Source organism: Oncorhynchus mykiss, chromosome 29, assembly GCF_057628025.1.
Source record: "Oncorhynchus mykiss isolate SJ-2025 chromosome 29, ASM5762802v1, whole genome shotgun sequence".
Classification (NCBI taxonomy): Eukaryota; Metazoa; Chordata; class Actinopteri; order Salmoniformes; family Salmonidae; genus Oncorhynchus; species Oncorhynchus mykiss.
This window is the reverse complement of record NC_143050.1, coordinates 45499353-45512523: the sequence shown is the minus strand read 5'-3', so window position 1 is coordinate 45512523 and position 13171 is coordinate 45499353. Positions and strand designations below refer to the sequence as shown.

At 42.4% G+C, this 13171-nt stretch overlaps 1 protein-coding gene across 1 annotated transcript; it reads left to right on the top strand.

Moving 5' to 3' along the window:
- The first annotated feature begins 4521 nt into the window (after positions 1-4521).
- On the top strand, positions 4522-10971 carry LOC110509525 (actin-related protein 2/3 complex subunit 5-like protein). Its single transcript, XM_090227340.1, has 4 exons — positions 4522-4920; positions 6564-6635; positions 8565-8741; positions 8955-10971. The coding sequence occupies exons 1-4, from the start codon at positions 4780-4782 to the stop codon at positions 9015-9017; spliced, it is 453 nt and encodes a 150-aa protein (XP_090083466.1). The 5' UTR covers positions 4522-4779; the 3' UTR covers positions 9018-10971.
- The last annotated feature ends 2200 nt before the right edge of the window (positions 10972-13171 follow it).

The window sequence follows — 13171 nt, the reverse complement described above, 5'->3', positions numbered from 1 at the left end:
GCCACAACTGTCAGTAAGAGTGTCCATGATTGAGCATTTGAATGAAGAGATGGAGATAAAACTGTCCAGTTTGAGTGGTTTTGCAGCTCGTTCCAGTTGCTAGCTGCAGCGAACTGAAAAGATGAGCGACCCAGAGATGTGTATGCTTTGGGGACCTTTAACAGAATGTGACTGGCAGAACGGGTGTTGTATGTGGAGGATGAGGGCTACAGTAGGTATCTCAGATAGGGGGAGTGAGGCCTAAGAGGGTTTTATAAATAAGCATCAACCGGGGGTATACAGAGATGACCTGTTTACAGAGTAGTATAGAGTGCAGTGATGTGTGCTATAAGGTGCATTGGTGGGAAATCAGATGGCCGAATGGTAAAGAACATTTAGCCCCTCGAGAGCACCCTTACCTGCCGATCTATAAATGATGTCTCCTTAGTCTAGCATGGGTAGGAAGGTCATCTGAATCAGGATTAGTTTGGCAGCTGGGGTCAAAGAGGAGCAATTACGATCAAGGAAACCAAGTCTAGATGTAACCTTAGTCTGCAGCTTTATATGTGCTGAGAGAAGGAAAATACACCATCTAGCCTCCTGAGGAATTGAATGAGGTGACTAACTCAAGCTCTAAACCCTCAGAGGTAGTAATCACACCGGGGGGAGAGGGGCATTCAGAGAAAGCTTGTTGGAGACTAAGAAAGCATTGTTGGAGACGTTTAACACAAAATCCAGGGAAGGGCCAGCTAAGTATGAGACTGTAACATCTGCATATAAATGGATGAGAGAGCTTCCTACTGCTCAAGCTATGTTGATGTAATTTGAGAAGAGCGTGGGACCTAGGATCGAGCCTTGGAGTACCCCCTTGATGACAGGCAGTGTCTGAGACAGCAGATGTTCTGACTTAATACACTGCACTCTTTGAGAGAGGTAGTTAGCAAACCAGGCCAAAGACCCCTTAGAGACACCAATAATCCTTAGCCGGCCAACAAGAATGAAACGGTCTACCATATCAAAAGCTTTGGCCAAGTCAATAAAAATAGCAGCACAACATTGCTTAGAATCAAGGGCAATGGTGACATCATTTCGGACCTTTTAAGTTTGCAGTGACACATCCATAACCTGAGCGGAAACCAGATTGCGTACCCGGGAGAATACTATAAAAGTCAAGAAAGCCAGTCAGTTCATTTATTGACAAGTTTTTCCAACACTTGATAAACAGGGCAAAATAGAAATAGGCCTATAACAGTTAGGATCATCTTGATCTCCCCCTTTAAAAAAAGCATCCCACCGTAGCTGCCTTCCAAGCAATGGGAACCTCCCCAGAGAGGAGAGACAGGTTAAAAAGGTCAGAGATAACATTGGCGATGATAGGGGCAGGTCTAAACCATCTGACCCAGATGTCGTTTTGGGGTCAAGTTTCAGGAGCTCCTTTAGCACCTCGGAGGGGCGGGGGAAAAAGAGGGAGGAGCATCGGGGATAGTTGCATTACACGGAACCCAAACCGGCTGCGCGAGTGCGCCATCGTGCACCATCGTACATACATTTATTTTGTCCCCCTACATTTTTATGCCAATTTAGATAGTTAGCTTGCACTTGCTAGCTAATTTGTCCTATTTAGCTAGCTTGCTGTTGCTAGCTAATTTGTCCCGGGATATAAACACTGAGTTGTTATTTTACCTGAAATGCACAAGGACCTCTACTCCTACAATTAATCCACACATAAAACGGTCAACCGAATAGATTCTAGTCATCTCTCCTCCTTCCAGGCTTTTTCATCTTTGAACTTATATGGTGATTGGCATCTAAACTTTCATAGTATTACTACACCGATCGGCAAAACAGTTCGTCTTTCAATCACCCACGTGGGTATAACCAATGAGGAGATGGCACGTGGGTACCTGCTTCTATAAACCAATGAGGAGATGGGAGATGCAGGACTTGCAGCGCGATCTGCATCAGAAATAGGATTGAGTTCTATTTTAGCCCTTGGCAACGCAGACGCTTATTGACGCGCGCGAGCAGTGTGGGTGCAATAATTGAATGACATAGATTTCTACATTTATTTTGCTACGCTCGTGCACACGACCCGAGCAGTGTGGTCAGCCTATTAGAAGGGGTGGGAGATGAGGAAATGTTGGAAGGGCAAGGAGGCATGGCAGTGTCAAATAGGAATCCTGACTTAATGAAGTGGTGATTAAAGAGCTCAGTCAGGTGCTTCTTGTCAGTAACAACCACATCATCAACATTAATAAGGGACATGGGGCAGCTGTGAGGAGGGTTTATTCTCCAGGTCTTTAACCGTTTTCCAGAACTTCTTGTGGTTAGACCCACAGAGAGAGAACTGCTCCTTAAAGTAACTAACTTTGGTCTTCCAGATAGCCTGAGTACACTTATTTCTCATTTGCCTGAACGATAGCCAGTCAGCCTTAGTATACGTGTGCCGAGCCTTTCGCCAAATGCAATTCTTGAGGTGGAGTAACTCTGCCAGATCACAGTCGAACCAGGGGCTCAACCTGTTTTTAATTCTCATTTTCTTTATGGGGGCGTGTTTGTTAACAATACCACTGAAAATAAAAATGAAGGTCCAAGCGTCTGACAGAGGGGATCAAGCTGATTCTATACCAATTGACAATTGACAGCAAACCAATTGATTGCTTTAGGTCAGGTATGTCCCAGTTTAGGTCACCTAGCAGGACAAATTCAGACTTGAATTTGTGTAAGGGGCCAGGAGAGTGCTTAGGGCATTTAGGGTACAGGCCGGTGCTGATGATGGCCGACAACACCCAGGAACAATCAAATCTAGACTGTGGGACCTTAAATAGACAGCTGTGTGCCTTTCCAAATCGTGTCCAAACAATTGAATTTACCAGAGGGGGACTCCAATCAAGTTGAAACATCTCAAGGATGATCAATGGAAACAGGATGCACCTGAGCTCAATTTTGAGTCTCATAGCAAAGGGTCTGAATACTTATGTAAAAAGGTATGTTTTTTATGTTTAACACATTTGAAAAAAAGTCTAAACAGTTTTTGTTTTATCATTATGGGCTATTGTTTGTAGATTTGGAAAAAAATATTGAATACATTTTAGAATAACCTAGCAAAATTTGAAAAACATACACAGCATGTTTGATGAAATTGGCCTGATCACGGTGCTGTGCCAAATCAAGGATATATGTAAATCATCTTTGTACCCAAACTCATTATGTGAACATTAGCACCTTGCTCAGGTGTATCCCCTCGAACATGAGGGTACATTTGGCTCCTTTAATATCGGTTCTTGAAGAAATCTTTAAAATGTTCATCCTATTAGTAACAACAACAAAAAATATAGGCTACGGTTGTTTTACTCCACTTCATGCTTTGGTTGTCACTTTAATCTTTCGACTGTCAGTCTGGGTTCTTGCATCCATAGGCATATAGTTCGGTCAATGAGTGCATTTAAGAGAATCCGTTTGGATTGCAAGATGATTTGTAGATCAGTAATTCTGCAGTCAGACTAAAATGGAGTATCAAAACGCAATATATGAATTTGAGTGGTAACTTATGCTACATTTTCCCAACAGCCCCATTACTCAACTTCACAGCCAACCAGAGGAAAAGCATAAATTGAACTAGGGAGGAATAGCGAAGGCCTATAGACAAACACAAAATCAGGGGTGTGTTCAGTTCAACGTTTGCTACGTTGCGTGACAGTTTTTACTGAATTACGTGTTTCCCCGTTTTGGATGCAACAGCTTTTGGGGTACATTTGCTCCCATTTGGTGGGTGTGGCGAGGTGTGACCTGATCAATTTGGATGTGACGATTTGAAATCGCAAAACTCTTGCAGTACTCCAAACACTTTCTCCCTCTGGGCCACCACTGTTTCTGTTAAATTCAACTTTGCACACCGTTCTGTCGTACTGAACACGCCTCAGGGTTGTGCCTTTCATTCCATTAGTTGGCCACAAAAATCGAAATGCATTAAGTTTGATGACTAGAATAATTTAGAATGACAATGGTGTACTACTGTATACTGCACTATCCAGGGTTGGGTAGGTTACTTTCTAAATGTAATCTGCTAAAGTTACTCGTTACCTATCCAAAATTGTAATCAGTAACGTAACTTTGGGAATACAACCTCAGTAACGTTATCTGATTACTTTCCATTACTTTTGGATGACTTTCCCCTTGAGGCATTAGAAGATTACAAAAAGGATCCATGAAACGCTTGTATCATCATAGTGGTCTCTGACTTGTAGTCAGACTTGCTCAGGTGCAACGAATTTAAACTTGTACCTTTTTTCAATGCTGCATTGAAGGTAGTTGAGAAAACAGAGTGGTGTCATTTTTTTTCTTCTCCTTTCTGAATTTAAAAGTAATCCAATAAATAATCCAGTTTGTAAAATAATCTAATCTGATTACAATTAGTTTTTTTGTGATTGGTTTGCATGTAACTGATTAAATGTAATCCGTTACTGTTACTCCCCAGTCATGACAGCAGTACTCTTATTGTGAAGGATTAAAAATATATATTGGACTCGGAAGTGACGACAGGCTTCACCTGAGTGAAAATAATTTAGGCAACACTATTGCGTGTCAAACGAGTTAGCTAGGTACATGGTGGTGAAATAATGTGTGTAACACTGGCAGATAATATTATCTAGACAAATTACAATCAGAACACCGTTAGCGAAGACGGTGGTTGCTAGATAGCAGGAGAACCGATCCAGAGCAAGTACCCTGTACTTGGCTCGCGTTGACGCAACAGCGCTGTGTGTAGGACTAGCTTTAGCTTGCTAGCTACTATTTCTGATGGCGAAAAACACTCTTTCGTCGCGATTCAGGAAACTCGACATAGATGAATTTGATGAGAACAAATTCGTTGATGACCACGATGAGGCTGTCGATAATCAGGGACCGGACGCCACGGAGATAGACAACCTCATCAGGATATATCCTTTACGTTCATGCCCCCATGTTCGTTAGCTAAATGTGCTAGCTAGCTTGCTAACAGCCGATGTGATTTGATAATGGATTTTGTTTTAAACTCAAATCAAAATGCTCATTTAATTTCTGCTCGTGTTGACATGTATCTTGCTAGGTAGTTAGCTGATGTTATGCAACTATATCGGTTTAGGTTGTTAGTTAGCCAATGCCTGGAGGATATCCCTGGCTGAACTATCCTAGCGCTGGTCCAGACCAGGGCGCCCTCCAGAGCTATCGGAACCCGAGTCTCTAGCTACTCGTTAGCTAGGTAACTTAGTTATGTCTAAACATAGTTGTCTATAGCTAGCATGCAAAGCACCAGCAGCTGCTGCACTGTTAATGAGGGAATCACTATGCCGTTTGATTTGGGTGAGACAGGAGTTGCAGGGTGTCAGGAGGTTCTTCATGGCCCTCTTATGAGGGATGTTTATTTCGAGTGAGCCACATTCAGGGCAATGACACCAGTAGAGGATTTGCTTGAGGCTATTGTTAGCTATTGTTCCTCACATTTGAGGTACCACTCTGGTCAGGTGAGCTGGAACCGGCTGTGTATGATCAGACACCTCAGGGAGCTCTTGAAATGGATCTCACATTAGATAGTGGCAATGGCATCAACACCCTCTGTGATGTCGGTCAGCTTCTCACTAGCCGGCTACCACCTGGCTACTCAACCCTGCACCTTTAGAGGCTGCTGCCCTATTTACATGGAATCACTGGCCACTGTTTACATACTGCTTTACTCATCCCATATGTATATACTGTATTCTATTCTACTGTATTTTAGTCAATCCCACTCCGACATTGCTCGTCCCAATATTTTTTTTTACTTTTAGATTTGTGAATTGTTAGATACTACTGCACTGTTGGAGCTAGGAACAGAACCACTTAGCTACTGCTAAAACTACTAAATATGTGTTTGATTAATACAATTTGATTTGGTGAAAAGAATCTCTGAGCATCGTAGCACCATTAGCTGCAAAAACTTGACGTACCCAGTTGCAGCCCACTTTTTAGAAGCAAACCACTCCATTTCGTCCCCTCGGTATATCGGCATTGAACACATAACCTTCCCTAGGAGAGGGGTTGACCTTGACAATTTATTAAAATGAGATGCCACCAGGATCTTTCATTTAAAGACCCTTGCTCCCTTTAGTCTCAATGTAGACTTTTAATCTGAAGCCATTCTTCTTATTATATTTTTGCTATCCATTGTAAATGTTTGTTTCTATGATTATATGGTGGGATGTTTGCTTTTTTTTTCTTCCATTTCAACCAATGAAATCAAGCCACACCCGGCTATGATTGCAGGCACCTGTGTGTCTTTTAAATGTATATCAATTAGTGACCAGCATTAGGTTGTCATTATACCCTGATGAAGACCGCTTGTCTGTCAAAACATTGGTTCTGAAATGATTGCATCTGAGCGCCCAGTGAGGCTCTCCTTTTCTTACTCCGTTAGCCAGCACCTCGCCTAAACAGGTGTGTGTTTCTTTTGCCTCTGGTGGCGGGGCGGGGCGGGGGGGTGTGGAGAAGTACAATGTTCCTGCCTTTCAAACCTATTTAGGATATGGCAATAGACGGTGTTAAGTTCCTTAACCGACTAATGCACAGGAGACACGATGACAGCTTTTCAGCTTGCTCTGCGGAACCCTCCTCTCAACACTAAGAATCCAGCAATAAAGGTGAGGGGCCAAGACTTTCATCTGAAATTCATGTAACTTTGTGGGAAGGTACACGATATATACAAAAGTATGTGGACATCCCTTCAAATGAGTTTATTCGGCTATTTCAGCCACACCCGTTGCTGACAGGTGTATGAAATTAAGCCCACAGCCATGCAATCGACCTTAGAAAACATTGGCATTGGAAAAGCATTACTGAAAAGCTCAATAACTTTCAATGTGGCACCGTCATAGGATGCCACCATTCCAACAAGTCAGTTCGTCAAACTTCTGCCCTGCTGGAGCTGCCCCGGTCAACTGTAAGTGCTGTTATTGTGAAGTGGAAACGTCTAGGAGCAACAACGGCTCAGCCGCGAAGTGGTAGGCCACACAAGCTCACAGAACGGAACTGCTGAGTGCTGTAGTGCGTAGAAATCATCTGACCTCCGTTTCAACACTCACTACAGAGTTCCAAACACAAATCAAATTTTATTAGTCACATGTGCCGAATACAACTGGTATGAAGAGTGAAATGTTTACTTACGAGCCCCCCAACCAACAATGCAGTTTCAATAAATACGGACAAGAGTAAGAGAAAAGTAACAAGTAATTAAAGAGCAGCAGTAAAACAACAATAGCGAGACTATTTACAGGGGGGGGTACCGGTACAGAGTCAATGTGCGGGGGCACCGGTTATTTGAGGTGGTATGTACATGTAGGCAGAGTTATTGAAGTGACTACGCATAGTTGACAATGAGTAGCAGTGGTGTAAAGAGGGGTGGTGGTGCATATAGTCTGGGTAGCCATTTGATTAGATGTTCAGGAGTCTTATGGCTTGGGGATAGAAGCTGTTTAGAAGCCTCTTAGACCTATACTTGGCGCTCCGGTAGCAGAGAGAACAGTCTATGATTAGGGTGGCTGGTGTCTTTGACAATTTTTAGGGCCTTCCTCTGACACAGCCTGGTATAGAGGTCCTGGATGGTAGGAAGCTTGGCCATTCGCACAACCCTCTGTAGTGCCTTGCGGTGGGAGGCCGCGCAGTTGCCATACCAGGCAGTGATGCTCTCGATGGTGCTTCTGGAAGCAACGTCAGCACAATAATTGTTTGTCTGGAGCTTCTTGAAATGGGTTTCCATGGCCGAGCAGCTAAGATCGCCAAGCGTCGGCTGGAGTGATGTAAAGCTCGATCGGACTATGGAGTATGTGGAAACTTTTTTTTCTTTTCCGAAGGACAAATCTGGGTTTGGTGGATGCCAGGAGAACGCTACCTGCCCAAATGCATAGTGCCAACTGTAAAGTTTGGTGGAGGAGGAATAATGGTCTGGGGCTGTTTACCATGGTTTGGCCTTGGCCCCTTGGTTACAGTGAATGCCAATCTTAACATTACAGCATATAATGACATTCTAGACAATTCTGTGCTTCCAACTTTGTGGAAACAGTTTGGGTAAGGTCCTTTCCTGTTTCATCATAATGCCCCAGTGCACAAGCGTAGGTCCATACAGAAATGGTTTGTCGAGTTTGGTGTGAAAGAACTTGACTGGCCTGCACAGAGCCCTGACCTCAACCCCATTGAACACCTTTGGGATGGTAACTGCGAGCCCAATCACATTAATGCTCGTGGCTGAATGGAAGCAAGTCCCTGCAGCAATGTTCCAACATCTCGTGGAGAGCCTTCCCAGAAGAGTGGAGGCTGTTACAGCAGCAAAAGGGGGGGGGGGCAGCTCCATATTAATGCCCATGAGTTTGGAATGAGATGTTTGACGAGCAGGTGTCCACATAGTGTTGGTCATAAAGTGTGCTTGTAGTCTATATTAACATTGGTTTAGAATGCTAGCTCATTGCTGGAGAGGCTTAGCAAGAATCCCAAACACGTTGCCTCTCTTGGGAATCTGCACTGGTGTAAATAACTTTTGTAAACATACTTTCTTGCTGTCTTGTTCTGTCTTTCAGGAAAGGGCTCTGGCAATAGTGCTGAGAGTGTTGACATCATTTAAGTCAAGTGATATTGAGCCAGCCGTCAAGTCTCTTGACAGAAGCGGGGTGGACCTGCTTATGAAGTACATATATAGAGGCTTCGAGAAGCCCTCCGACAATAGCAGTGCCATTCTCCTACAGTGGCACGAAAAGGTGTGAAAGCTATATCTGAACTTGTGCAATCTTTAAACTCTAGTTCATCTAATGTTCATGGAAATATGATGCACAGGAGGCTACTGAGGGGAGTTTGGCTCATAATGGTATCAAACCCAAAACCATGTTCAACCATTACTATGAGCCCGTCCTCCCCAATTAAGGTGCCACCTGTGTTTTATCATTTGTTTCTTCCCCTCTTTCTTCACTCAGGCTTTCGCAGTTGGGGGCTTAGGGTCAATCGTACGAGTTCTGACGGCCCGAAAGACCGTTTGAAGGGAGGGGCTTTATCACGTGGAGTGTCTCGGATGACCACTGGCAAGAGGAGTGACTGCCTTCTGTGGAAGGGAAAGTAGATTATCACAATTTCTTACTGAAAAAACCCTTACACTACATAAGTTAAAGACAAAACACAAAGGGAACATTTATTTTTAGTTTCAAAATGTATGGGATAGCTGTAATTTAGGAAAGGATATGTGTTCATGTATAGGATTATCATTTTTACCCTATCACGAGTTATTTGGTCGTTCTTTGTTGCATTTCTGTTCTAATACCATTGAGAAGCATCAGCATGTTTCTTTGAGGGTGGGGAAAGGAAGGAAAAGAGACATGAACATGGCCGGTCAAAGGAAGGGTGTACATTAAGTGGTACTGTACCTTTATACCAGTGTGTGTGTGTGTGACATTCAGTGTGCTTGCGAGTGTATGTCTGATATGTTAGTGTAGTATTTCATTTTTTTTCTCATTGTCATTTTTGTACAGACAGAAGTACATTTTAATATAAAGAGATTGAGATTCAATTAATTGGTATGCAGGGTGGGGTATATTGAACAATGGGGGATTTTGTTGTGAAGTGCCTGCTGCAATAAAACTGGAAACAAGTGTCCTTGTCATTTGCCCTCTCTATGGGAGCCAAATTTAGTTGTTTTGACCAATCACAATCGGATATTTTCAGAACTGATTAGTGGGGAAAAAACAGTTGGGCTGGCTGTAAAGTGCCGTGTTGTATATTTAGAATAGTGGTAGTGAATTTGGCTGTGGAACCTGTATTCCTGTTCAGATTGAACACAACCAATGCATGTGTGACGAACTGCTCTTTCCACACTAGGGCTAATATTCTTGTGAATCTACAAACTTTAGTTCCAGAGCAAAATCAGTCATCCAAAGAGTATAAATTATTTTTAGTTTGCATATTCTACGAGCAGAGTATTTTCAGGAACCCAGGCTGCCCTATGCACTTGTGGAGAGGTGTGAGGATTACAATATGGTGAAAATTCCATTTAGTCTACCGGAGGGTGAAGTGGAGCTAGATGATAACAAGTGCATAGGGGTCAATTTGGTATTGGGTGTTTGCGTGACAATAGCCCTTAAGTGCAAAATCATGTATATTTGTGAACTGTCAATTTCAGGGTAGGACATCAGGAGGCAAATTTGGTGTAAAAGGTTAAATTTGATTAAATGTGTGAAGTTGTGTTAGCGGTAAACAAGAGGAAACAAATTAATGAAAGCTGCCTCCTATGCTTAACCAGAAACATCAAGCTCCAAATTACATCTCACAGCCACCCAGGGGTGTCTAATTTTAACAGATACATAGACATAACTACCATTGTCACATCAACAACATGTCTACATAAACCCCTTCGAGAAATATATCAGCTAAACTGAATTATGCTGTCAGCATCAACTGGAGGACTTTTATATTTAGTTTTTCTTGAGCAAGAAGAAACTGGTATAAATCATCTCTGTGCCCATCGTTGACTAGTGGCATATAATAAATGCTATGGAACAAGATGTGGTTTACCATGTAGCTGTTTAGCACGAAATATCATGCTAAGTGGGGGACATTGACTTAGGGCTCCATTCAAGCCGTATTGCGTAAGTTCAGCGCTACAGCCTGATTTAAAAGCAATCTACGTTAGCGGAGAGCGCATTCACGGTAAACACTGCATACAGTATGTCGGCTCAATCAAAAATGACCTGTACGTTGCTATTGTGCAATCTAACACTTCAGTGATACAGATCAAATAGAGTTCTCACATTGGTTTTGGTTAGAAAACTTTAACCTTTACACTCCCGGGTTCTGGAACACATTGCAAATTAAAATCAGTTAACATTTCCGTGGTGTTTGTAAATGAATTCATTATCCGAAACAAAATTTCAGTCCAAAAGTATCTTGCCTATGCCTACTGTATTGTTGATTTGATGTATTAAATAAAATGTTTCATTGCTGCTTTGGGACATGTCTCATTTTTAGAAGAGAGTAGTCAAAGCAATAACATTTATTTAATAATCTGTCAGAAGATTATTAAATAAAGACAATACATTTCACACAAACTAAACAAAAGTCAAACTTTACATTTTCTTAAGGATTGGCCCCCTTTTTTAAATTTTTGCCTAAAGTGACATACCCAAATCTAACTGCCTCTTGCAAGGATATGCATATTCTTGGTACCATTTGAAAGGAAACACTTAGAAGTTTGTGGAAATGTGAAAGGAATGTAGGAGAATATAACACAATAGATCTGGTGAAAGATAATACAAAAAAAAAAAAACGTATTTTGTATTTTTTGGTACAATCATCTTTCAAATGCAAGAGAAAGGCCATCATGTATTATTCCAGCCCAGGTGCAATTTAGATTTTGGCCACTAGATCACAGCAGTGCATGTGCAACGTTTTAGACTGATCCAATTAACCATTTTATTTCTGTTCAAAATGTATCAAGACTGCCCAAATGTGAAAATTTGTTTATTAATAACTTTTCATGTTCAAAACTGTGCACTCCTCAGCCAATAGTATTATTTCACTGTAGTAGCTACTGTAAATTGGACAGTGCAGTTAGATTAACAAGAGTTTAAGCTTTCTGCCAATTTCAGATATGTCTATGTCCTGGGAAATGTTGTTGTTACTTACAACCTCATGCTAAATGCATTAGCCTACGTTAGCTCAACTGTCCCGCAGGGGAGCCACCAATCCTGAAGAAGTTTTAAAGAGCATTCAAAAAACCTTGCATGCTTTGGTATTTTAGTCACATAACTAATTTTTCCTTCATACTTAATGACATCAAATATAATTGGCAACAAATGGGACAGAACCATTTAAAGGATAAATACAGAATGTCAAACAATGTTTTAACAAGCATCCCTTGGATTTTTCCACATTTTGTTACGTTACAGACTTATTCTTTTTTTCCCCTCAATCTATGCACAATACCCTATAATGACAAAGCAAAAACAGATTTCTATACATTTTTGCAAATATATATATAAAAAAAAAAGGAAATATCACAATTCCATAAGTATTCAGACCCTTTGCTCAGTACTTTGTTGAAGCACCTTTGGCTGAGACTCACCGTTGGCTGAGACTACAAATTTGGCACACCTGTATTTGGGGAGTTCTCACATTCTTCTCTGCAAATCCTCTCTAGCTCTGTCAGGTTGGGTGGGGAGTGTCGCTGCACAGCTATTCTCAGGTCTTTCCAGAGATGTTCGATCAGGTTCAAGTCCGGGCTCTGGCTGGGCCACTCAAGGACATTCAGAGACTTGTCCCAAAGCCACTCCTACATTGTCTTGGCTGTGTGCTTAGGGTCGTTGTCCTGTTGGAAGGTGAACCGTCACCCCAGTCTGAGGTCCTGAGCGCTCTGGAGCCGGTTGTCATCAAGGATCTCTCTGTACTTTGCTCTGTTCATCTTTGCCTCGATCCTGACGAGTCTCCCAATCCCTGCCGCTGAAAAACATCCCCACAGCATGATACTGTCACTACCATGCTTCACCATAGGGATGATGCCAGGTTTCCTCCAGATGTGAAGCTTGGCATTCATGCAAAATAGTTTAATCTTGTTTTCCTCAGACCAGAGAATCTTGTTTGTCATGGTCTGAGCGTCCTTTAAGTGACTTTTGGCAAACTAAGCAGGCTGTCATGTGCCTTTTACTGAGGAGTGTCTTCCGTCTGGCCTCTCTACCATAAAGGCCTCATTGGTGGAGTGCTGCAGAGATGGTTGTCCTTCTGGAAAGTTCTCCCATGGTCACAGAAGAACTTCTAGAGCTTTGTCAGAGTGACCATCGGGTTCTTGGTCACCTCCCTGACCAATGCCCTTCTCCCCTGATTGCTCAGTTTGGCCGGGCAGCACGCTCTAGGAAGAGTCTTGGTGGTTACAAACTTCTCCCATTTAAGAATGATGGAGGCCACTGTGCTCTTAGGGACCTTCAATGTTGCAGACATTTCTTGGTATCCTTCCCCCAGATCTGTGCCTCGACACAATACTGTCTCGGAGCTCTACGGGCAATTAATTCGACCTCATGTCTTGGTTTTTGCTCTGACATGCACTGTCAACTATGGGACCTTATATAGACAGGTGTGTGCCTTTCGAAATCATGTCCAATAAATGTAATTTACCACAGGTGGAGTACAATCAAGTTGTAGAAACATCAAG

Bases quoted from the DNA above. Each gene is read 5' to 3' on its own strand.
- LOC110509525 (XM_090227340.1), top strand. From the start codon at position 4,780: ATGGCGAAAAACACTCTTTCGTCGCGATTCAGGAAACTCGACATAGAT. The intron at 4,921-6,563 runs TATCCTTTACGT...GACTAATGCACA, and splicing joins TAGACAACCTCATCAGGATA to GGAGACACGATGACAGCTTT. The intron at 8,742-8,954 runs GTGTGAAAGCTA...TTCTTCACTCAG, and splicing joins TCCTACAGTGGCACGAAAAG to GCTTTCGCAGTTGGGGGCTT.